The 27,024-nt window shown below is 39.6% G+C and overlaps 1 protein-coding gene across 1 annotated transcript; it reads right to left on the minus strand.

The window, feature by feature from the left end:
• Positions 1–5,234: 5,234 nt before the first annotated feature.
• On the minus strand, positions 5,235–15,510 carry CISH (cytokine inducible SH2 containing protein). The gene is made up of 3 exons (XM_039365325.1): positions 14,675–15,510; positions 9,208–9,434; positions 5,235–7,534 (listed from the first exon to the last, which is right to left on the minus strand). The coding sequence occupies exons 1-3, from the start codon at positions 14,719–14,721 to the stop codon at positions 7,032–7,034; spliced, it is 777 nt and encodes a 258-aa protein (XP_039221259.1). The 5' UTR covers positions 14,722–15,510; the 3' UTR covers positions 5,235–7,031.
• Positions 15,511–27,024: the final 11,514 nt, after the last annotated feature.

The raw sequence follows: 27,024 nt of genomic DNA on the forward strand, positions 1-27,024 counted from the left end.
TGTTATAGTCCACGATTAATAGGGATATTGGTTTATAATTCTTTATCTGTGACAAGTCTGAATCTTCTTTGGGTATTAAAGTAATGTTGGCTTCTATCCAAGTATTTGGTATTTTAGCTTCTAAAAGTACCTAATTACACAGCTCTTTCATTAATGGGCTTAATATATCTTGTAGGCATTTATAAAACTCTGCAGGTATCCTATCTGGACCCAGAGTCTTATCATTTTTTTTGCCATTTTATGGCCTCCTTTACCTCCATCATTGATATTTTTCATTTAGCATGTTTTGGATGTTCTCTGAAATTTTTGGTAAGTCAGCTTTTTTATATATTGCTTTATTTTTTCTTAAGAAGTTTCTTCTGTGTCGTAAAGTGTTTCGTAAAAGTCTTTGATTATTTTTTTAATTATGTCATTTTGGAATTGTAAATCGCCTTTTGAATCTTGCAATTTATTTATCAATTTTTTCTCTCTTTCTTTTTTCAGTTTGTATGCTAACCACCTACCCAGTTTATTAGCATTTTCAAAAAAGTTTTGTTTTGCCCTTTTAATTTGTTGGGCCATGTTTTCAGCCTCTGCTAAGTTTACGTTTTATTATTTCCATTTGCTTTTTAAGAGTTTTCTTTTGTGGATCCCTTTGTAGTTCTGATTCCAGTTTTATAAATTCCTCCTTTAACTTCGTTTGTTGTTGCTTTTTTTCTTTTATTCTTTTTCGCCATGTAAGTTATAGCCAAACCTCTGAAGTATGCTTTAGCTGTATCCCACACATTTTGAAGAGTTGTCTCTTCTTTTTTTGTTTATTTTAAAGAAAAATTCCATTTCCTTTGTTGCTATTTGTATACATTTTTTCTCTTTCAGTAAAGATTGAGTCAGAGAGCATCTTAGTTTTTTCTTAGCTTCTCTCCAAGTCATCTTTATCGAATTATGGTCTGTCCATATATTGGTTTCTATCTAGATCTCTTGTATAATCATGCTTAATTCAGGGGAGTGCATGGTTTTTCTTAACAAAAGGAGTTTTTATATTATGTTTTGGATAGGATAAATCCTGCAATTGAATCAGTTTGCTAGAGTGGTTAAGGCACCAGACTAGAAACCAGGAGTCTGTGAGTTCTTCAGGCATACAGTAAAGTCAGCCTAAAGAGAGAGCTAGTCTCTCTCTGTGTCAGCCCTAGAAAGAAGACAAGGACAAACCACTTCTGAAAAACCCTGCCAAGAAAACTGCAGGGACTTGGCAAGGCAGTCACCGCGAGTTTAAAAAAAAACCTGACTCAAAGACACCAAAATTAAAATATGGAGATTAATGTGTAACCCTTGGCTATAGTAACAATTATTATTATTGTGATAGTGGATAAATTGTAATTTACATTAGAGATGCCTTTCATAGCTAGATCACTCCTGTTTTTTCTGCTGTTTCTCTTCTTATTTTGATGCTGAGGATAGAAAATAATTTAAATATATTCTACATTGCATGTATGTATGTATGCATGGATCTACGTAGGTACACACACAAACACAGAGAGAGAGAAAGACACACACACACACACACACACACACACCCCTGTTGCTGAATGGTGAGTTCTTTTGTTAAGTCTGAATCAAAACCAATAAATGTGTTATCTTTTAATTATATATTATATTGGTTTTGATTCAGATTTAACAAAAAGAACCCACCTTTCACCAACAAATGCATACTACGGTGTGTCCGTCATTGCCTAACTGTTGTCTGAATAGCTCTGTCAAGTGGTGGGGTGGATATATAATGAGATTTTTGCTAATTCCATTTAAACTTGGGAATGTTATTCATTATCAAGCATAGCTGCTTCCCTTAGACATGCAATCACACTAACTCTGAATTATCCAGAGATGTACACTGTTCCCAGTGGATTTCTACATTGTACTATAAATACTTTTGATATAGAAAGTGACAATCCAATCCAATTTGTTTATTTCACTGCACTGTGTGAATTTAGAGTTCAGCAAAGGACAACATGCTGTTATAATTAAAGTTCTGTCTTCGTATCCATGCACATCTTTTTATAACTCAGTTGTATAAATAAATTCACTTTCGACTGAAACTCCTGATTATCCACCCATGACAGAAAAGATTGCCTTTGCAAAATATACCCAAAATATAAAAATGGGGAATTGTCTTTTAATACTGACATATGAATAGAACTGCCCAACCTGTCCTCTTACTGGTAAATCCGTATCATGCTAGCACATGAATAAACCCAGAACATCTAGAAAAATAGAGGATATGGGCAGGAATGGACAGCTATTTTATGCTCTGGAACTTTAATATGTGATCTTCAGCTCTTGGAATTCCCCCATCAGCATGTTGAAGTTAACACATCTTGTTGCCAACACTGCTGCAGGAGGGTTCTTCTTGCCTTCTTGGGTTCACCTTTGGTGACCATTGTTGTTGTTTTTTTATTCCACTATTTTAAAAAATTATTTTAATGTGTTGTTAGATGCCCAGAGGAGTATCCATGTAGTCTAAATTAATGTACTAAATAAATATTTTAGCACATCCAAAAATGTATGGTTTATATGTGATTCCTTTTTGCTATTTGTTTTCCATTTAGAATGGGTCCTGCCAATGGACAGCACTTATCTACAGTACCTCCTTATTGCTTGCAGCTGACTGGCAGTAGCTGTCTATCCCAGCTTGCTGGTGTCAGGTATTAAATTTGTGGTTATTGTTATTTATTGAAGTTTTAATTCTAACGTGTAAGCCACCAGAATCACTTTGTGATTTGAGGCAGCATACAGATTGACAAATAAAAAAGAGGAGAATAGAACAAAACTACCAATATTTCCTAATATCTCTTCACAAAGAGAGAATGAAAATATTTAGCATAAGTGTCTCAGCCCAGTTCTATATCCCGTCTCACAAACATGACACCTAATATTTATACAGTACTCCTTATGGCTCTTGTGGCCATCTGAAAAATGAACTACTACCACTACTATACATCATTAGCCCTTCTCATCCTCTTCAGCAGAATTACCTATCTTCTAAAGCAAATTCTCTTTGTAAGAATGAGATTCTTTATCACTCACAATAACTAACCAGAAGGCTTCTCACCGCCCACCCCCAAATCTGCTGGAGAAGAGTAGGTTCTGTACCAAGAGCTGAAGCAGTGTATGTCTACAAGTCATCCTTTCTGTCCTCTCTTAACTGTTCCACTCTTCTAAAAGTGGCTTTGGCTCCATGCCAACAGTTCTGCACACACCTCTGGGTATGAGTTTTATAGTGTTTATACTCTGTCATTAACCACTTACGGCTGCTTATACAAGAAGTCTCTTAAATTCCCCTGTCTTCTATAGCACTAGTTAAATATTAGTTTCTTTCTTTTCTTGAATCCCCAATACTTTTAGTGTCATGAATGCACTGTGTCTTCAACGGGAGGAAGAGAGCAGAAAGTGGAACCTAAGCACTGTTTAGGCTCTGCTTCTTCAATTTCTATATAATCTTTTACTAAGTAGGTACATTGCTAGATTTTTTTTCCAAACATACTGAAACTTTTACAATACAAACAGGAACATCAGTATCCAAAACAACTATGTACTTAAAGCAACTTAGTCTTGTACATATTTAAAGAGGCTGGGCAAAGAATGTTTGATCTGATGCCATTTTGACCATCATTTCTCCAAAGGCACCTCCTGAGTTGCATCTATGTCCCTCACTTCTAACAATCAACCAACCACTTTGTTCTGCTTCTGCTTGCTTTGGAAATTCAGCCTTCTTCTGAAGAACTTCCTTATGACAAAGGATGAAGAGAAGGCTTCCCTGCAGTTCTAGCTGAGTGGGCCTCCTAAGCTGGTGGCTCAAGCCTTCCCACCTTTTTCCTGCTTTAATTGTCCAAAGCTTCTAGTCATCCTGGGAGATGACACCTACTTTTCCCGTCCAGCTCCACTTTAACAAGACTTTTTGCAGTGGGTGCTAGAAGGGGTTGTGTGGGCAGGTGAGGAATGCTTTCGGCTCTGCTACACTTCACTACACTAGCTTCCTTCTGCTACACTTCACTACACTAGCTTCCTTCTGATTCGATGGGCTGTCTGGCTTTTGTTAAAACCTTATCTGGCAGGAGATGGGATGCTTGTAGAATGGGATGCTTGTGGAAATTTATTTCATTGTTATCCCATGTAGTTCATGGTATCCTGGTCTTATCTAATTTATGTCCATATGTGAAATTTCTGTGATCATCATGGGATGGAGGAATCTTCCCAGACTAGGTTGGTAGCTTGCAGCTTAGCCTTGGTTTATTACATAATTTCCTTACTTAAATTTGGGGGGCACAACAGCTATTTGATGGCTGTTTGTTGACATTTAGGAGCACATGCAAGTCTTTGAATCTCTTTGTATCTCTTTCATTTTCCACTCCATTTTTGCTTTGTTGGAAGTGTATCTGCAAGTATCATATTTGGAGGGGAATGGCTTGCAGATTGTAGGTATTAGGGAGTTTTGAACATTGTTCAGCATTGTTTTTTAGATGTGTACGGGACTTTTTCAGCCATTTCTCTGTTCAGGTCTAAGATGACTGAGTTTAAGTGTCCCCATAGCACAATGTAGTGCTGTGTAATTAGTGTAACCTTTTTCTTGACTTGGTTTAATCAATTGTAGTTTTATTAAATTGGTTGACTCGATCAGTTTACCAGTTATTCCAGTATTCCTGCAGCATGCTTAACCCCTCCAAACCCACTCCACCCCCACAAAAATTGACCAGGTGTGGAAATTGGACCGTCATCATAAAAGCTGGTATTACCAAGTTAGCCTCATTGTTTTTGGATTTCAATTTCCACCATTTGAAGAAAGTCGAGTCCAGACTGTGGAAGGCACCAGGTTGCCATTCTGCTGCTAGCATTATTTGGCATTTTTCATATCTGGTTTATCTACTTCATGCACAGAAACAGCAGGCAGTCCATGTGTGCAGAGGGATCACTGATCTAATTCTCCCCTTTGGGGATCACTGCAGCAGCTTTCAATTTTTTTTCTCAGGTAACAGGAAAAAGCACCCCAAACACTGTGATTGTAAGGCTGAGATGAGGGACAATCCTAATGCTGCAATATGGTGGCAATTTTATTCTAATATTTAACACTATTTAAAACATCAATGGCAATATTTAAAATTGCAAGATTAGCATATATGCATTTGATGTACTCACTTCTATACTTCAAGTAATGGCTAAAAATTAACCGTGCATGCAATTGGAAGAAAAGAATGCTTTAAACATTTTTAGTATTTAAAAATATCATTTATTGTATTTTCTGTTTTTAATAGATAGTCTCCCATTCATTTGCCCTTGTTCCAGAAATGGAGAGCATTGTGATCAACAAACCAAACATCACACACACACACATTCGGTCAGTTATTAAAGTATCTAAAATAAAACCAGATGTACAACAAATTCTGGAAAAAAAAACATGAGAAGAAATGGACGCTGACTAAATATACCAAGCCACGTTGGATTGTTGAAGGAGTATACTGCTCCTTTTGTTTCAAGTTGTATCTAGGACAGTTTCAGATATGCTGGGAATTCTCCACCAGCAGGGCCAATTATAATTCAGGATGTTGTAGTCCCCCATCTGAAGAGTGCCAGGTTAGAAAAAACTGCCCTATAATTTTATCCCTTCCTGGAGCTCACACAGGTAGCAGAGGTATTCACTGTTGAACTATAAAACCATGAAAATATGTATAACTCTCCTGAGGATTTGACATATAATGAAGGACAGTCTTTTGACAACACAAATTTTCCATCCTCAGCTACTGTTATTGTAAGACAGAGGAAGGAATGGAAGGCAGAATTAATGCCAATAATTCTTTCTTACCCTTATACAACCAACAATGTAGTGTCTTAGCCTCCTACCTAACAAATATAAGGTGCATCAGAGCAATTGGAAAAGATGGAAGCTGGAGTGACACTTAATTCCTGCTATCTTCTCTGCCCATGGACAAGCATCAGAATGAAAGTGGGCAAGTACTCAGAAAAATGGTGGTAAATAATCTTATCGATATTGTGTTCTCCCTGAAGCTCCTTTGTGCTAATACAGCAATAATGTGAGTTAATATTTCAGCTAACAAGTTGACACCAATATGGTAATAGGAGAAAAATTGCCTGTTTCCTGAATTTTCCCTCCCAAAAGATATAAACAAAATGCTACAGAAATGAACTTTATACAAAGTTCAGGATGTGACCATTTCTCCAAGGACAATGCTATGCTTCATAGGACAGATATATAGGCATCTTCACTGTGTAATTTTAACAAAACATCATTTGGATTTAATTGATTCAAATTAGGAATAGCCTCTTCAAAAGGGGAAAGAAAAGTGGACTTACTAATCCAAGCTCAATAAACTTGAATAAGCAAGTTTTTTCCTTTATCAACTTAATGGGAACCCTGAAGACTGGATGTTGACTGTAACTGGAATCAAACTTGTATACACTTCCAATATATTTATCTTATATTTGAGTATGAAGATATCAAGACAGATTATAGAGTAGCCAATGGCCAGAAGACTTCATTCAAGTCCATAATGAACTACTGCAAGACTGTCTCACATAGTTATAGTTTGAGCCCATCTTTAAAAAACTTGCTTGCAAAAGTAAAAGGATATTCAATCTATATGTACTCAGAAATAGCAAAAAAAGAGAGAGTACCATGGGAATAAATAATACAGTCTGAGGCCTGAACATTCCTTGCACCAGTTGTGACTGCCCAATTCAAGTAGTCTGCACATGCCAAGAGTCCTTCCTTTCTGCAGAAAAAAAAAGAGAATCGCCTTGAGCTTTTAGCCTTGGATTTGTGTACCTTGTGCATACTGCCTCCTCCATGGCATAAGAATGAAATTAGGTAACTGAGAAAAATAAGGGAGAGGATGATGGGAAAAACAGTCTCTTCCTTTGGCAATTTAATATACTGTGCCCACTTAAGAACATAACCTCATCAATGAGTCAAAGTCCATCTGTTGCCAGAATGGGATGTTTTCCCACGTTATTTTGGTTACTTGTCCCAGTCAGACTGGCTGCCTTTAAAGTTGAAAAGGGTACTGCTTCAAATAGTCCTTCATTCTCTTTGGTAGAGGCAATTGGTCTGTCTTTCCAGTGCTTCGATTGATCTGTAGTCGGCAGAGGTGCTGCAGGCTGGGGGCAATGTCCTTGCGGCCGAGCGGCCGGATGAGCTTCAGATGTACTGCCGATGCTATCATCTCCTTTTGTGGGGGAGGCAAAGGCATGGGAGGCGGGTAGGGAGCATCGCTCTTGCTCTCTACAGTACAAGAAAGAACATAATGCTGGATGAGGCTAACCACATCCGGGAAGGCCAAAACCCGAGGTTTGGAGAGGCAATTGGAATCTAACTGGAACTTGCTATCGGCGTATTCAATGCGTACATTGGTAGGACCTCTGTTGGTCTTTACGGATAGTGTGAACAGATAGCTGGGATGAGCACTGTCCCGTACCAGAAAAGTCCCCTCCGGCATCTTCTGGAGCTGCTGCTTGGCTTCATTGGCTGTAATGGAACCCCAATACCAGCCTGGAAGAGAATCCCAGAAAAGACATGGATAAGAAGGACAAACTATTCATTTTAAAAAAACAGGGAAAGAAACATTTATTGGTTCATTTTCTATTTTATTGACATATATGCATATACATATATTTGTGAACAAATAGTGGCATTTACTGTGCACTCCCACCCGAAGTAGTACTATTTAGCCAGTATCATAATGGGAAGTACCCAAAGTATTGGTATTCTCTAGAGCCCGGAAATTATACAACTGGGCTATCAATGGTAATGTTCTTAGGCAGGTTTTCCATTTTAAGTATTTAGGTATTCAATTTCAGAATACTTGTGCTTGGACTAATCATCGAACCCAGGTGCTGAATTCGGCCTCCTGTAGCCATCAACAGATTATAAGATTTTTTTTTACCCAAGGAGGCCAGTTTATTCCTTCTGCTCTGCGTATATATCAAGCCAAAACCCTGGCCCAAACTCTTTAGGGAATTCCCATATGGATACGAGGCTTCAAGGATTGTATTGAAAGTACCCAGGCTGTTTTTCTTAGGAAACTTTTGAGTCTTCCTCCCTGTGTTGGATTTGCTTCGATGTACCCGGAATTGGGCATTCGTTCAGTCAAATGCATGGTGTGGATTAACACCTTCAAATGGTGGTTTCGGGTGCTCTTTTCAGCAGCCCCTGGTAACTACCTCTCCCTGGTGTTTGCTGACTCTCATACTTCTCGTTGAGAGAGGGAGCTGACAAAGAAACTCCACTTGCTAGGTTTTACGGGGGATGCTCTGGGAGATTATGGTCTCAAGGATGCCCAGTTCAGGGTAGTCCAATGGCTTGTGGACATAGATTTGCAATACTTAAGAGCCAGAGCCAACAAAACCTGCTCCCCTTTGATCTTTAGCCATTCTAATAATTATGGATTGAGGATGGCCTCTTATTTCTATACTCTAACCATCCCCAAGTATAGAAGAGTCTTTTCCCTAGCCCATTTCAATGTTTTGCCCTCAGCACTACTCGACGGGCGATTCAAGAGGCTCCCGTTTAGTGAGCGATTATGCCCCTGTGATAGGGCTGAAGTTGAAACTGTGGAGCATGTCTTATTATACTGCCTTATGTATAATACAGCCAGAATTAAACTATTGCCTCTCCTTGGAATTGATCCCTCTGGTTCTAATGTTAGTAATTTGGTTTTATATTGTCTAGGGGATGGCTCCTCCTATATTACTTCTCAGGTTTCTAAATTTCTTTTAAGAGCTGTAAATATTAGAGGAGAACATTGTAATTCCCCTTAGCCAAGGCGTCTCGTGTTAATTGTTTGTGATTATATTTTTCTTGTGTTTTCTTTTGTTGCACTTGTATTTTGGTCTGTGACCGAAAAATAAAAATTATTATATATATATAATGGGAAGTTATCACAGATTTTTGAAAAGGCATTTATGAAGTCAGCTTTGGGGTGATATATTCAAGAAGCTATGGAAGTGTCCCTGAATTGAGTGGGGCTTGTTTGTGGAAAAAGAGCTATGGAATTGCAGCCCCATACAATTGCCGCTAACCATATTGGGGAGTCATTTTGCCTTTTTGGAATTCTGCTCTTTCAAATCCAGGATGCCCTAAAGGAGATATAGAGGAACTGGGCACTTTAACAACATACAATAGGTTCTTATTCCAAGTATTGAAAGTACCGATTGGATCCTTACCAGATTCTCGCAGAAATGAAAATGTTCTGGCAATGCATAGCAGATCCTCCTCTGGGTCTCGTGTTTGAGGTGAGTTGCTTTCAAGCCTGGGCATTACCAAGGGAGGGGCGGACTGTTCTTGGAAGGATGTGACTGATAGAGGCTGCATCATCTCTTCTGACATATTCACTGCAAGGCCTTCAACTGGCAGTCTCCGGAGTTTCTCCTCTGATACCAAAGGATAGGATCTGAAAAGAAGAGCATTTTGGATTATTCCTTTTCTGGCTGAAATGAATGCATCACTGAACACAACATCACTACTTTTGAGAACACATACCTGGGTCTGTACAGTTCATTTCCACAAATAAGACAATTGTATTAATGGCAGTCACCAAAGCAAAGAAGATAAAAAATTCATCTTGATGCTTTGCAGGTATCACAAACAGATAAAGAAAAAACATAACATAGATTCTTGGAAAACATTCCACCTTTCCAGGGATTTTTTTTTTAAAAAAAAACTCTTTGTTTCCTATATTTTACAGTTACCAATCTTTAAAAGACCATCTTACCTGAATCAGAAAATTGGTAAATTTATTTTTCACAAAAACAAATGTAGGAACATGTGTGAGCCAGCCATGAAGTAAAAAAAAATCTCTATTCTAAACTGTCATCCTATATTTTATATTATTCTGGTCTCCCTCTGTGCAGGGTTATGCATATTTCCTCCAAAGGATGTCCCACTTAGCTCAATGTAACTTTCCATTGGACCTTTAATGATGTCACTAGCTTCTTTGCAACTTTAAGATAATCCCCCAAATTTAATTTGGTAAGGAAATATAACATTATGATAGACATGCTGGTATTTGGAAAGATTCCTTCCAAAAATTAAAACATTCATTTTAATATTAAAATAAATGTGACTATTTAATAGAGTGTAAATGTACAGCAGATGAAATGTGAATGTTGAAAGTCTCTCTCATGGGATGATCTGAAATGGCCATTTATATAGGTCTCCCTTGTACGCTGATAGTCCTGTGGTGGCTCCAAGTACATGATGAGCTGATCTCCTCTATCCTCCAATCCAGGTGACCACTGTCAATCCTCAGTAGTGACATCCAACCTTATAGAGTTGCCAGGGAGCAAATATTAGACAGTAGCATTTGACTCTCTTTGCGGCTGAATGCTTGACAATCTGATTTCAGAGAAACACATTGCCAGGTGGTGACTTTTAAGGAGCCACTTAAGCATTCCAAATTGTGTGAAACTGCTTTGGTATATTAAAGAAGCATTTTATTTACACTGTGCCAATCTGTAACTTTGTCTAAGTTGTAACAGGATATTCTTGGAAACTATGAGTTTCAAAAGATTTTCACACAGTTGAAAATCTTTTGAAAAGCACAGATAGGTGCTTTCTCTCCTATCCGATAAATGCATTAACAATTATTTCCAACTGCTCACAAGGCTGTAAATATTTCATTAATAGAAAATTGATCATTCACCCCCTCCCCCAGTTTACTTATCATTCAACCCTACACACATAACAGGCCCACAAGTAACAGTACTATACCTTTCTGCTTTGCTTATATAGTTTCTCTTTTGAATAGTTAAAACAATACCCCAGTACTGGTTGTGTGCAATATGAATGTGTTACCAGTGAAAGCAGGGCTAATTTCCTATTTTTCTTTTCCTTCCCTGTATTCAGCCTTTTCTTTCTTTGCAATTATTTCAGTTTAATACTCAAGTTCAACTATTAGTCAAGTAAAAGCAGACATAAAGTAAAACCATCCATTAGGAACTGAAAACTCTCTTATTAAGAAATTAAATTTTACCACTTCCTGACCAATAAGCATTCTGCATCTCCCTAAAATGGAAATGTATATGAGTACTCAAAAATCACTTCTATAAAATACTTCCTGGTGTCTAGTGAGAAAGGAGATGCAATGACAAATATGATTAAAAATCAACCTCTAGATAAAATCTGGAATAATTTAAATGCTACATTGAAATTCAACTTTTCTCCACAAACCTGATATAGATTCCTTTCCATGTAAGGAATGGTATCTTTATTCAGCATCCTAATTGGGTTAAATAAAATAACTTCTGCTGAGTCTGCTGCTGATTTTAGGGAAAGTATCTACATTGACTTCAACAAGTAGGTTTTTATCTATCTATCTATCTATCTATTTATCTATTTCTCTAAAGTGGGTGTGGTAACGGGTGAGAAAACAAGACATAACATTGGGAGGATGGCTTTTAGGGGTTTTGTTTGTTTGTTTTGCAAATATACAGTAGGGATAAAAGGTTTCCAGACTATTTCTTCAGAAAGAATTAATTTCAGAAAGAATTAATTAATTAAGATTAATTAATGTTCAAATAGTCTACTAAGGATAACTCATGAAGATCACTGCTGCTATTCCTAGGATCTTTGGGAATTTGGGATCTTTGACATTATGTTGGTGCTGTTCTTTTGCAGCAATCATGTTTTTACCTGAGCCTTTAAAACTTACCCCTTTTGTAACTGAGATAACATTTAACCTTTTCCTCTTAATTAATCCTCTACAACACTTGAGTCTATTTCAGACTTCTTGACTTTTTTTGCTCATTATAGTCTCCATTTATTGCTGGTACTTTATATAAATATCTAAAGCTATACAAGTGACAAAGACACATCTGTCAATGAAATCTTCCTCCATTTTCTTAACATCTAAAACTTCAGGAGCAGAAGAATCCTGAATCTGCTCTTATCAGTGGTTTTCCAGTGCCATTTGCTCCCCCTCCACAACATGGCCTCAACATGTAGACCATTTAAAGTCCCTGTTCTTTCCATCACTATTGCCGCCCTGTAAATGAATGTTCATAATCATGAACAAATGGAAAATGAAGTAATTATACTGTCTCACTCTCACAATTAATGAGGCAAGTAGTGTGGTTGGCACTGGCAATCTTAGGGCTTCCTTGCCAAGAGGAGAAGAGGGCACATGCCACTGTAAACCATCTTATTTTCTTAAGTGAATAAATACTTGGCTGGGATTCTTTGAGCAAGAACCCTTCTGTGTAACTTGTGAGAGCTAAAAGCCTCTTGTTTGCTCATGTAACTGTCAAATGAGGGAGTTAAAAGCTGAATTACTCCTAAAACCAAACTAGTTACACATTTTAATTATTTTTGGGGTGAGAGGCTTAAAGGAGATGCTTTTTGTTTGTTTTCTTTGTTTTTAGGGTCTTGATATATATGCTGCAAGCAATAAATCCCTTGGGGTTCAATAGCTCCACAGTTTATAGGGGTTTTTTTTCCCCTTGGTGGGGGAAAGGAGTAGGAAAGGGGAAACAGCAGATTTGTTCTTCATTAAATGGCAGGACATAACAAAGTTGTGAGAGGGAAAATGTACATGTGAGAATTAGCAGAAGCATCCACTGAGAATATGAAAGAGACTGCCAGAGTTGTAGGTTAGGAAACATCATAGAGTGAATGCAACTATATGACACAGTGGCTATCAATACTGAATTATGCACCCAGAGTAAAAGAACCTTCCAGGGAAAGACTCCACAGCAGCCAAAACAGCTTCAGGACAAACTACTGAATAACAAATAGAACTGTCAAGTTGAAGATTGACAGAACCAGAAAAGTGTGTACATCAGGGTGAAAAAAGGAGTCTGCTGCTGTTGGCAAAGTTAGCCTTAAAAATCTTCAAGTTCAAATCCCTGTGCAGTCAGGAAGTTTACTGGAGGTTACTAGGCCATTCTCATTTTCATTGTGATAAGATATTGGGCTTCTGTACTATATGTCACTCTAGAACAGTGTTTCTCAATCTTGAAAACTTTTAAGATGTTTGGACTTCAATTCCCAGAATTCCATATTCAGCCATGTTGGTTAGGGAATTCTGGGAATTGAAATCTACACATCTTAAATGGCCAAAGTTGAGAAACTCTGTTCTAGTGAGTAAAATGTATCCAAAGTGATAAGTTAGCTCAAGAAGCAATTAAATGGTGAAGCAAGAGAGGGTCATACAGAAATCAGATATCTCCTTCTACTAACCTAACTACTACTACAATTAAAATGCAACTTTACAGTACATGCCTAAGTAAGCCTGATGTAATTCAGCACAGTGTTTCCAGGATAGTGTGTATAAATCTATAACTTTAATCCAGCATTAATTCAGAAACAGATATAGTATAAAAAGCATAACATGGATTCTAAACATAAAAAACAAATGTGATTGTAATATGTCTAATATAGTAATAAAACAAACGCCCAAAGGAAAACTCCAATTTTTGTAACTTTTAAGAAATGAAAAATACTAATACCTTATTTAGAACAGCTTTAAATGGCCAACATCTTAATGCCTATAGGACATGCTTAGTAGTTTGTTGGCCTGCCCACATAAGATTGAAAGAAACAATGTAATCATTTTACATTATATATGACCCAAGAAACAATAAATGTTAGGTTGGGTAAACATATAAATACACAAGATTTGTTATTAGAAACATGTATAATAGTAAGAGAAGAACTTGAAGAAGATTAAACTGAAGGCAAAAAAAAACAACCCAATTGTCCAATGTGTATTCCCCTAAGGGCAGCATTTCTGTACAGGCTCATCTCATTTACAAGTCGGTTCAATGGCCTTGACTTCTGAATAGTCACCCTGAAACAAACATGTAATGCCTTTGCTTAGCATCGTATGTTTAACCTGTCTCAACATATGCACATACACCTATTACCCACTGTCATAATCTGTGTAGGTTTAGTCTATCACAACTAATAACATAATCAGAATAGACCTGGAAAGGATCTTGGAGGTTTTCTAGTCCAACCCCCTGCTCAAGCTGGAGACCTTGTACCATTTCATGTGGCTGTCCTGTCTTTTCTCACCCTCCCCCCCCCATGGATGGAGCACCTACCTACAACTTCTGAAGGAAGGCCGGCTGTTCCACTGGTTAATTGTCCTCAACATATTTTGTTGGCACTTCAATTCAGGTATTCTCAGCTATTCAAAGCAAAGTGCTCTGACCCAGATCAGATCTGGATTTCTCCGTTTCTTGATGGCTGCTCCACCTTTTTTCATTTTAGTTGGATTTAAGACATTTCACTTTAGAAGATATATTTCTTTATAACTATATAACAAATGCTCACTTTCAGAGACCTCTAAATGTGGTGGAGTACATAATTAATCACTACTGTGCTTTGCTTTAAATGAAAAAGTACAGAAAATGTGAAGACTTTTGATAGGTTAGAAATCACCTTTGTCGAGGTCACGGATTTTGAGTGGAAGCCCATAATTTTATACATACACACACAAAAAAAACAAAAAAAAAAACAAAAAACCCCAGGGCAGGAGAATCCATTTGCTATCCTTTTCTTGTGGTTGTATCAGTAAAATTCTAGGGAGCTGGAGTAAACTGTCACTGAAAGCTGGACTGGCTTCAGAGCAAGCTTTTAGAGGACCCCACCTGTGTTTTTAAAAAAGTCGTTGTTTGTAAAGAAACTTACCCTTGAACGCAGAGGATCATGTCACTCCAGGACCCAGGAAAAAGCATCAAGTCCTCAGAGAAATGGGGCAAAGCCGCGCTTCTTCTTTGTTCCCAAACAGAAAACCTGCCACAGTCCGTCCGCAAGTTAGCAGAAATCCAGAAGTGTCCCAACAAGGTTTCTGAAATGCACTGAAGAATCGCCTATACGAAATAAGCTGCAGGTAGTCCCAGAGAAATCTTTCCCGCATCAAGTTACGCGAAAAAAATGCGTGGGATTGCAGCTCTTTTCCAGTGAACTCCGGCTGAGTTTTAAAATATGGCAATAAAAAAACAAATATTAAAAATTACGTTTACTTTAGAAACAATCTCCTCCTTCTCGGTGGCCTGGAAAGTCGGCTCGAATAAAAACTAGAATAAAAAATGATAATAAATACCTGCCTGAATAAATAACCTCTCCCCGTGTAAAAAGTTCGGGGAGAAGAAGAGAGCGGACCGGGCAGCCGTTGTGCCTCGACGCCGGCTCTTGAAGAAATGAGGATCGCGGGGAGCCGAAGGGGGGAAACCACTACTCAGTAATCTTTTGTTTGCGTCCTTTTAATCTATTCCAGGAAGTGGTGAATTCCTGGAATTGTATTGTATTCACATCACTGTTCCGACAGGCACAAAAAAAGAAAGAAAAGTATAAATAGAAGGGGCCATTCCAGGTACCTTCGTTTCAGGTTTGCGGTCTCCTAAGGTCAGAAATAATCCTGCATCAAAACACGAGTGGAAAGAGAAGCATATTAAGAGATCTGCGCCGAATGATTTGAAAACTTGCGTGTTTTCATTTTAATGCAGCGCTGCCTCTGGCCGCTCTCTCAGTTCAAGGAAATACCTTTGATAGATTTCCAAGAACTTTCCAGGAAAGCGGGGCGGGCTTTCCCAACTTCTGCCAATCAGAGTGAAGGAGGGCAGGGCCTGACGGCCGGAGCCCCGCCATTCGGGGGCGGATGACGCGCGATGCTGCAGTTATCCAGGCCCAGTAGGGTTAGTCAGAAGCCCGCAGGCTGGTGCTGGGTCCCAGGAAAGGGCGGGGCGGGGCGAGCTGAAATCAGCAGAAAGCCTCGAGCTTGCCATGTGGCCGGCGAAGTGGTTGCTGAGCTTCCAAGCAACTCCTGCGCCTGCCGCCCGACAGCGAAGTCTGATCTGAGAGTAACAGCGGAGCCGAGCACCGCCTGCCTTGACAAGCAGGAGAACAAAGGCTGCTTTCTTTAGGCTGGCACTCTTTCTCCACCTCTGCAAACTTTTCTTATCAGGCATGAGTTTTTGGCACCCATTTTTCTCAATTTAACGAATGAACGTCAAACCTTCTGGAGGAATGGAGACATTGCAGCGAAGAGATGCTGGTGAAAAATGCCCCCTCCCTTTCCTTTCCGAAGGCATAAACTGCACACCCTTCTCTTTAGGAATACACACAGAGTTTATTTAAATTTATCCTTTTATCTTTAAACAAGGAAAAGCCAGGAAGGAGTGAACATGCTAGAATAATTCGGTAGCTCCTATAAATGAAAATGAATGGAATGTATTAGGAACTACTGAGAAAAACGATTAGGAATGATAGCCCTGCCCTTCTAAGTTGTAGGAGGTCATTCACAGCAGAATCCTAAGGCTATTTTATCTCCAGGACATCCCAGAAATTCAATATTGTGCACCACAGGACAACAATTCTATGCTCCTCCACTATATGTATTTTACTGTGCAGTCCTAGGACAATTGGTTGTCAAGTCAAAATATGCTAGCCTATTTCTTCCCAATCCAATTACTTCCTGCATCACAAGGCAGGATTCTCAAAGGATTTGTCCAGTTTCCTAGCTGGATTTCAGGCAATATATTTTTCCTCCCAGAGCATACTAAAAACCACAAGAATCTCCTCTCAGCTCCACTTCAAGGTTCGAGGACACAGTTCTTAATATTTTTTTTTATTCTTTACAAATTGAATGGGATTGTAATTTCTCATTCAATTCAGGAAACAAGCCATTATGGTAGTTTTGGGCATATCCTGGCGGTAATGCTAAAGGATTGTTGCCATTAAAACTCTGTCAAGACTCTTGTATGGGTTTTGAAGGGGGGGAGGGTTTTGATAATATTCAAAACTGGGAAAAGGGGTGATTTGAGTCCAAGTGATATAGTATGTGATGGGTGCTTTGGAAGTAGCTCTGTTGTACATTCTGTTCCATTAAGCAAAATGCTACTATGAATCGGACTGTGACATGTTTAGTTTTTTTTTTTTTTAGGGGATTGTGAATTCCAGTCTCTCTGATGTGGAAGAGTTAGAGATTTATTCTAATATGTGTGAATAATATAATTAACAGTTCCTATGCAGTAGAATTCTGTTTTCCTTTTAATGTTAACTATTAACGTTAGTTTTCATTGATTCCAAGACAGTAGTCATTTCCAAATGTGTCTGTCATACATACCATAGGATCACACAACAGACTACAATCTGAAACCTTGGAGATGATGGTAATGGTGATGTTTAAGTGTCCAGCACAGGTTGGGATCCAAATATTTCTGTGTTTGGGCGGAACTGTCTATTTTATGGGTCCAGTTGCATTGAGCATGGATTCCACATAGATTTAAATTCCATAACTAGAAACAAAAATTTGGAAGAAAAATTATTGAAAATCTTGTACAAGTAGGTAAGAGAACTATGATTAATGAGTCCTATGAATGAGACAAGCTTCGTATGTAAATAGAGCCTGAAATGCCTATATATATGGATGTTTCTCTGACTCTATAATATATATTATAGAGATGCACCATTTATATAGCCAGATGGGAACTAATGGTTGTGACCAATGCATATCATAGCCACTTAAATCCTAAAATCTTCTGGTCTTCATTTAACCTACCCTAGAAGATTACAACCCGGTTGACACCAGTTGTCCAGTGTCTCCCCCATTATTGAAATGTGGTCATCAGCTGTTTGCACCTTTACATTGATTTTGGACTGTAAGAAGAGTAGTATGAGTTAATGTTATCTGACTAGCTAAACACCAGATATTCTCATAAACTAGAACAGAGATGACTTAGTTCAGCAAGATTGATCCTAAGAGATTAGTTGTTCAAATACAACAGTTTACTATTGAAGTCAAACCAGCAGCTTAGAAAATGTATGCAGGACATAAGAGAGCTTTATTATTTCCTGGAGCTCAATTTGGGGCCTCTTTTCCTTTAATGTCACTTAGATAGCAAATTAGCTTGTTTTTGTTTTTAATATTCACACAAAGAAAAATATCTGACTAATCAGTTGGAAAAGGGTCTGTATGAATTTAATTACAAGCTTTGCAACTCCAGTTTATTTGCAAGCTCAACATAGCTTCCAACCAGAGTTTTCATTTCAAAGTGGATATTTTTAATTTTAGATGTATTATGTGTTAGTGTTATGCTCATCCCAGTTAATTATGGACAGAAAAAAAGTGTTGCCTTTATATATTTTCTAGGCATATGCCTAGAAGTAAAAATCTGAAAAATGACTACAAATGGAGTATTTATAAATCTAGACATCGATATTGATTACAGTTGATCAGTTACTTACTAGATCCAATAAAAACTCTTCAACTTTGGAGTTGATGTTATTATTTTCAGAGTTTTGAAATCTCCCACCATCTGTTGGCTAATTAAAGAATGTAAGTTTTTGTGTTCATCAAGCAGAATGAAATGGCTATGTCAGATTTTGTAATAGATTTTAGTTCAATTCCATATATGATGCAATATGTGCAGTAAAAATGACCCAGATTGCCAGGTATAGTCTCATAACCTGATTAATTACTTACTACCTTTTCCAATTTGCTGTCTTCTTTTTCAAAATGAAAAAAGATCTGGCCTAATTTGGGATTATTTATTTTTATTTGCTGCTTTTGGGGCTACATTGCCTGATGAAATCAAAACTTAGAAAAGAATAAATCCTTCATATTTTGAATACATTACAATTGTGGTCAATAGTTCAAATAAATGTCATCAGAAAGAAATTTTATTATCAACCTTCTGAGAAGCTCAAAGTAGCATTGCTAGTTTGAAAAAAGCAGAGCCAAAGATAATTCTTAAACAATCCAGGATTTCAAAACAGTGTCACCACCTACTGGTCAAAGCATAAAAGAAAGAGGTTTGCAACCTGTAATACTGTAAGTGGAGCTTTTTACTGTAGAATGTTTTGTTCTTTTGTTCCTTATCAATTTTGGCAATTAACTTTTGTTGCTAATTTACAAGTAGATAACTTGACTTTGATGGCCCTAATTGTCCCTGGCTTATTAAAATGTTGCATCAATTGTTGCCAAAGAGAAAGGAGGCTTAGGTTTCCCAGACTGGGAGCTGTATTACCAAGCAGCGGCCCTGACATTGATTAAAGACTGGATTACTTTAGAAAATAAAAGATGTCTACATTTAGAGGGTTACAATCTCCAGCAGGGCTGGCACGCACATATATGGACAGGGAAAAGCAGAAACCACCAGTATTTTTTGAGACATAAGGTTCGGCAAGAACTTATAAAAAGCTGGAATTCAATAAATGCCAACATTATATAAAAATTCCAGTTTGGCTATCGCCACTAGAGGCAGTCACATATCCCAATCTGTATAGGAAAGATAAGGCTATTATATATAAAGACATCTTGATAGAAGAAGGTCACTTAAAACAAAAACAAGAGCTAAGACAACAAGGAATAGCCTTGGAATGGTGGTCCTATCTTCAGATACAAGCAAGATACATGAAGGATAAGCAAGAGTGGGGAATTAACAGACAAGACACGGGGTTAGATAAAATACTGTTAGGCCTGGAAAAAAAACAAATTAAAAATATTTATAAATACTTGTTGGAATATAAGCTATATGAGGAACAGGTTAAAGAAACAATGGTGACCTGGGAAACAGATTTTGGATATAATATAAACATGGATCAATGGCAGCAAGTATGGGAAAGAAATAACAAAATTACACTGGCGACATCATATAAAGAAAATCTCTATAAGATGATGTATAGATGGCATCTGCCTCCGGCCAGATTAGCTAAAATGTATAATGGATACTCACCTATATGCTGGAAGTGCAAAAAAAAAGGGCACATTTTCTCATGTATGGTGGACATGTAGAGAAGCACAGGTGTACTGGCTTATGGTCTGGAAATGGATAATAGAAATGACTAGGCCACAGGTCGGCAACCTGTGGCTCCGGAGCCGCATGTGGCTCTTTGAGCCTTCCCCTGTGGCTCCCAGCCTCCTCTGCCTTTGCAGAGAGGGACAGAGACAGAGAGGCAATTGCGCTTCCCTGCTTCTCTCTCTCTCTCTCTCTCTCTCTCTCTCTCTCTCTCTCTCTCTCTTTCTGTGTGTGTGTGTGTGTGTGTGTGTGTGTGTGTGTAAAAGATTGCACTCACAGTGTTCTCTGAGGAGCTGAAAAGCTTTCTGGACGGAGCTCCTCCCTTTGCTGTGTCTCTGCAGGAAGCAGGAAGGGCAGGAGAGAGCTAGCTAGCCCAGCTAGGCTGACTCAGGAATTCTGGGAGTTGAAGTCCATGAGTCATAAAAGAGACGAGGTTGCCTACCCTGATCTTGTTGGACAACAGCTTGAAGCTTTCCAGGTGAGCAGCAGATAGGAGAGAGAGAAAGAGAGAGAGAGAGAGGGAGGGAGGGAGGGAGGGAGAGAGAGAGAGAGATAGGAAAGAGAGAGAGAGAGAAAGAAAAAGAGTGGGGGAAGAGGAGTGGCAGGCAGATCAAGGGCAGATAGAGAGGGAGGGATAGAGAGAGACAGAGAGAGAGAGACACCCTTTTGACATCTGAAATGAAGATAACACTGCATATATCCTTTTTTTACCTGTATGTGTATGTGTATGTGTATGTATGTGTATATATATGTGTGTGTATACATAAGTATACACACACACACACACAAACACACACACACCTATAATAAAGGTAAAAAAGGATATATGCAGTGTTATCTTCATTTTAGATGTCAAAAGGATTTTGCGGCTCCCGGTGTTTTGTTTTTGGTGGGAAACGGGTCCAAGTGGCTCTTTGAGTGTTTTGGGTTGCCTACCCCTGCTATAAGGGAACGATGGGTTATATACTTTTTCAAAATAAACTACATTTATTTTTATATTGATCCTTTCGTAATAAAAATACACAATATTTCAAATAGATATTTGATATTGCGCTTATATTAATACATAGGTATCTCTAAGAAATATAGTTTAGAAACACCAAACCTAAATACAAACCTACATACGTACGATCTCCTTAAAGAAAAAGAAGTGCAGGACAAACAAAACTATGCTTGAATAAAAACATCTGGGTTTGTTTGAAGGGGCGAGCGGGGTGCACTTTTAGGAGCAACCTCTTAAGGTGTAACACAGGGAAGTGCGATACGACTGGATCATGGAGAAAGCTAGGGAGTTTCAGAAAAACATCTACTTCTGCTTCATTGACTACGCTAAAGCCTTTCATTGTGTGGATCATAACAAATTGTGGCAAGTTCTTAAAGAGATGGGAATACCAGACCATCTTATTTGTCTCTTGAGAAACCTATATGCGGGTCAAGAAGCAACAGTGAGAACTGGACACGGAACCACTGATGGGTTCAAAATTGGAAAAGGAGTCCGGCAAGGCTGTATACTGTCGCCCTGCCTATTTAACTTATATGCAGAGCACATCATGAGAAAGGCAGGGCTAGATGAAACAAAAGTTGGAATTAAGATTGCCGGGAGAAATATCAACAACCTAAGATATGCAGATGATACCACTCTAAGGGCAGAAAGTGAAGAGGAACTAAGGAGCCTCTTGATGCGGGTGAAGAAGGGGAGTGCAAAAGTTGGCTTGAAACTCAACATTAAGAAAATCAAAATCATGGCATCCAGCCCACTCAATTCCTGGCAAATAGATAGGGAAGAAATGGAGGTGGTGACAGATTTTATTTTTCTGGGCTCCAAGATCACCTTAGATGGGGACTTCAGCCAAGAAATTAAAAGATGCTTGCTCCTGGGAAGGAAAGCTATGGCAAATCTAGACAGCGTACTAAAAAGCAGAGACATCACCCTGCCAACAAATGTGCGTATAGTCCAGGCCATGGTTTGCCTAGTTGCAATGTATGGCTGTGAAAGTTGGACCGTAAGAAAGGCTGAGCGCCGAAGAATTGAGGCCTTCGAACTATGGTGCTGGAGAAGACTCCTGCGAGTCCCTTGGACTGCAAGGCGTTCAAACCGGTCAGTCCTAGAAGAGATCAACCCCGACTGCTCTTTAGAAGGCCAGATCCTGAAGTTGAAACTCAAATACTTTGGCCACCTAATGAGAAGGAAGGACTCACTGGAGAAGCGCCTAATGCTGGGAAAGATTGAGGGCAATAGAAGAAGGGGACGACAGAGAATGAGATGGCTGGATGGAGTCACTGAAGCAGTAGGTGTGAACTTAAATGGACTCCAGAAGATGGTAGAGGACAGGAAGACCTGGAGGAACGTTGTCCATGGGGTCGCGATGGGTCGGACACGACTTCGCAATTAACAACAACAACAAAAGAAATAAACCTTTTTAATGGCATTTTAAAATGACGGTATTCTCTACCTTTATTAACGGTATTAACACCTTATTAATAGGGCCCATTGGAGGAAAATTCCACTTAGGGTCTCCTGCTTCAGCAGGCGGCTGGACTAGAAAACCTCCGAGGTCCCTTCCAGCTGTATTCTGACAGAATTTTCCTCCAATGGGATTTTCCCATGTATTTTACCAGGAAACATACATAGGGCAGCCTAGAAAAGTCAGTGCCCTCCTAACCATACCCAAGCACTCCGAGTTTGTTGGCGATGTCCATTTTGCTCTTGGAGTTCACGGTGACGTAACCCTAACCCTAAGTGGAATTTTCCTACAATGAGATTTTCCCATGTATTTTACCAGGAAACATAGATAGGGCAGCCTAGAAAAGTCAGTGCCCTCCTAACCATACCCAAGCACTCCGAGTTTGTTGGCGATGTCCATTTTGCTCTAAAGTTCACGGTGACGTAACCCTAACCCTAAGTGGAATTTTCCTCCAATGGGATTTTCCCATGTATTTTACCAGGAAACATAGATAGGGCAGCTAGAAAAGTCAGTGCCCTCCTAACCATACCCAAGCACTCCGAGTTTGTTGGCGATGTCCATTTTGCTCTAGAGTTCACGGTGACGTAACCCTAACCCTAAGTGGAATTTTCCTCCAATGGGATTTTCCCATGTATTTTACCAGGAAACATAGATAGGGCAGCCTAGAAAAGTCAGTGCCCTCCTAACCATACCCAAGCACTCCGAGTTTGTTGGCGATGTCCATTTTGCTCTAGGTTCATGGTGACGTAACCCTAACCCTAAGTGGAATTTTCCTCCAATGGGATTTTCCCATGTATTTTACCAGGAAACATAGATAAGGGCAGCCTAGAAAAGTCAGTGCCCTCCTAACCATACCCAAGCACTCCGAGTTTGTTGGCGGCTCTATTTTGTGGAATTTTCCTCTCGGAAACATAGATTCATGGTGCCCTAACCCTAACCCTAAGTGGAATTTTCCTCCAATGGGATTTTCCCATGTATTTTACCAGGAAACATAGATAGGGCAGCCTAGAAAAGTCAGTGCCCTCCTAACCATACCCAAGCACTCCGAGTTGTTGGTGATGTCCATTTTGCTCTAGGAGTTCACTTGACGTAACCCTAACCCTAAGTGGAATTTTCCTCCAATGGGATTTTCCCATGTATTTTACCAGGAAACATACATAGGGCAGCCTAGAAAAGTCAGTGCCTCCTAACCATACCCAAGCACTCCGAGTTTGTTGGCGATGTCCATTTTGCTCTAGGAGTTCACGGTGACGTAACCCTAACCCTAAGTGTGAATTTTCCTCCAATGGGATTTTCCCATGTATTTTACCAGGAAACATAGATAGGGCAGCCTAGAAAAGTCAGTGCCCTCCTAACCATACCCAAGCACTCCGAGTTTGTTGCGATGTCCATTTTGCTCTAGGAGTTCACGGTGACGTAACCCTAACCCTAAGTGGAATTTTCCTACAATGGGATTCTCCCATGTATTTTACCAGGAAACATAGAAAGGGCAGCCTAGAAAAGTCAGTGCCCTCCTAACCATACCCAAGCACTCCGAGTTTGTTGGCGATGTCCATTTTGCTCTAGCAGTTCACGGTGACGTAACCCTAACCCTAAGTCGAATTTTCCTACAATGGATTTTCCCAGGTACTTTACCAGGAAACATAGAAAGGGCAGCCTAGAAAAGTCAGTGCCCTCCTAACCATACCCAAGCACTCCGAGTTTGTTGGCGATGTCCATCTTGCTCTAGGAGTTCATGGTGACGTAACCCTAACCCTAAGTGGAATTTTCCTCCAATGGGATTTTCCCATGTATTTTACCAGGAAACATACATAGGGCAGCCTAGAAAAGTCAGTGTCCTCCTAACCATACCCAACCACTACACGTTTGTTGTCGATGTCCATTTTGCTCTAGGAGTTCACGGTGACGTAACCCTAACCCTAAGTGGAATTTTCCTACAATGGGATTTTCCCATGTATTTTACCAGGAAACATAGAAAGGGCAGCCTAGAAAAGTCAGTGCCCTCCTAATCATACCCAAGCACTCCTAGTTTGTTGGCGATGTCCATTTTGCTCTAAGAGTTCACAGTGACGTAACCTAATCCTAAGTGGAATTTTTCTCCAATGGGATTTTCCCATGTATTTTACCAGGAAACATAGATATTGCAGACTAGAAAAGTCAGTGCCCTCCTAACCATACCCAAGCACTCCGAGTTTGTTGGCGATATCCATTTTGCTCTAAGAGTTCACGGTGACGTAACCCTAACCCTAAGTGGAATTTTCCTCCAATGGGATTTTCCCATGTATTTTACCAGGAAACATACATAGGGCAGCCTAGAAAAGTCACTGCCCTACTAACCATACCCAAGCACTCCACGTTTGTTGTCGATGTCCATTTTGCTCTAGGAGTTCATGGTGACGTAACCCTAACCCTAAGTAAAATTTTTCTCCAATGGGATTTCCCCATGTATTTTACCAGGAAACATACATAGGGCAGCCTAGAAAAGTCAGTTCCCTTCTAACCATACCCAAGCACTCCACGTTTGTTGTCGATGTCCATTTTGCTCTAGAAGTTCACGGTGACGTAACCCTAACCCTAAGTGGAATTTTCCTACAATGGGATTTTCCCATGTATTTTACCAGGAAACATACATAGGGCAGCCTAGAAAAGTCAGTGCCCTCCTAACCATACCCAAGCACTCCGAGTACGTTGGTGATGTCCATTTTGCTCTAGGAGTTCACGGTGACGTAACCCTAACCCTAAGTGGAATTTTCCTACAATGGGATTTTCCCATGTATTTTACCAGGAAACATACATAGGGCAGCCTAGAAAAGTCAGTGCCCTCCTAACCATACCCCAGCACTCCACGTTTGTTGTCGATGTCCATTTTGCTCTAGGAGTTCACGGTGACGTAACCCTAACCCTAAGTGGAATTTTCCTCCAATAGGATTTTCCCATGTATTTTACCAGGAAACATACATAGGGCAGCCTAGAAAAGTCAGTGCCCTCCTAACCATACCCAAGCACTCCGAGTACGTTGGTGATGTCCATTTTGCTCTAGGAGTTCACGGTGACGTAACCCTAACCCTAAGTGGAATTTTCCTACAATGGGATTTTCCCATGTATTTTACCAGGAAATATAGAAAGGGCAGCCTAGAAAAGTCAGTGTCCTCCTAACCATACCCAAGCACTCCTAGTTTGTTGGCAATGTCCATTTTGCTCTAAGAGTTCACGGTGACGTAACCCTAACCCTAAGTGGAATTTTCCTCCAATGGGATTTTCCCATGTATTTTACCAGGAAACATACATAGGGCAGCCTAGAAAAGTCACTGCCCTACTAACCATACCCAAGCACTCCACGTTTGTTGTCGATGTCCATTTTGCTCTAGGAGTTCACGGTGACGTAACCCTAACCCTAAGTGGAATTTTCCTACAATGGGATTTTCCCATGTATTTTACCAGGAAACATAGAAAGGGCAGCCTAGAAAAGTCAGTGCCGTCCTAACCATACCCAAGCACTCCGAGTTTGTTGGCGATGATCCTTTTGCTCTAGGAGTTAGCGGTGACGTAACCCTAACCCTAACTGGAATTTTCCTGCAATGGGATTTTCCCATGTATTTTACCAGGAAAAATAGATAGGGAGCCTAGAAAGGTCAGTGCTCTCCTAACCATACACAAGCACTCCGAGTTCTTTGGCGATGTCCATCTCGCCTCTCTAGGAGTTCATGGTGACGTAACCCTAACCCTAAGTGGAATTTTCCTCCAATGGGATTTTCCCATGTATTTTACCAGGAAACATACATAGGGCAGCCTAGAAAAGTCAGTGTCCTCCTAACCATACCCAACCACTACATGTTTGTTGTCGATGTCCATTTTGCTCTAGGAGTTCACGGTGACGTAACCCTAACCCTAAGTGGAATTTTCCTACAATGGGATTTTCCCATGTATTTTACCAGGAAACATAGAAATGGCAGCCTAGAAAAGTCAGTGCACTTCTAACCATACCCAAGAACTCCGAGTTTGTTGTCAATGTCCATTTTGCTCTAAGGAGTTTCACAGTGACGAACCTATCCTAAGTGGAATTTTTCTCCAATGGGGATTTTTCCCATGTATCTAACCCAGGAACATAGATATTGCATACTAGAAAAGGTCAGTGCCCTCCTAACCATACCCAAGCACTCCGAGTTTGTTGGCGATGTCCATTTTGCTCTAGAGTTCAAGGTGACGTAACCCTAACCCTAAGTGGAATTTTCCTCCAATGGGATTTTCCCATGTATTTTACCAGGAAACATACATAGGGCAGCCTAGAAAAGTCACTGCCCTACTAACCATACCCAAGCACTCCACGTTTGTTGTCGATGTCCATTTTGCTCTAGGAGTTCACGGTGACGTAACCCTAACCCTAAGTAAAATTTTTCTCCAATGGGATTTCCCCATGTATTTTACCAGGAAACATAGGAAGGGCAGCCTAAAAAAGTCAGTGCCCTCCTAACCATACCCAAGCACTCCTAGTTTGTTGGCGATGTCCATTTTGCTCTAAGAGTTCACAGTCACGTAACACTAACCCTAAGTGGAATTTTTCTCCAATTGGATTTTCCCATGTATTTTACCAGGAAATATACATAGGGCAGCCTAGAAAGGTCAGTGCCCTCCTAACCATACCCAAGCACTCCGAGTTTGTTGGCAATGTCCATTTTGCTCTAGGAGTTCACGGTGACGTAACCCTAACCCTAAGTGGAAATTTTCCTACAATGGTATTTTCCCATGTATTTTATCAGGAAACATAGAAAGGGCA

Source organism: Crotalus tigris, unplaced genomic scaffold (assembly GCF_016545835.1).
Source record: "Crotalus tigris isolate CLP2741 ecotype Arizona unplaced genomic scaffold, ASM1654583v1 scf7180000020033.632256, whole genome shotgun sequence".
Classification (NCBI taxonomy): Eukaryota; Metazoa; Chordata; class Lepidosauria; order Squamata; family Viperidae; genus Crotalus; species Crotalus tigris.

Excerpts from the sequence above, each read along its gene's own strand:
- CISH (XM_039365325.1), bottom strand. The coding sequence starts at position 14,721 with ATGCTTTTTCCTGGGTCCTGGAGTGACATGATCCTCTGCGTTCAAGG. Across the intron at positions 9,435-14,674 it reads ATGATCCTCTGCGTTCAAGG|ATCCTATCCTTTGGTATCAG; the intron begins GTAAGTTTCTTT and ends TCTTCTTTTCAG. Across the intron at positions 7,535-9,207 it reads TTCATTTCTGCGAGAATCTG|GCTGGTATTGGGGTTCCATT; the intron begins GTAAGGATCCAA and ends ATTCTCTTCCAG.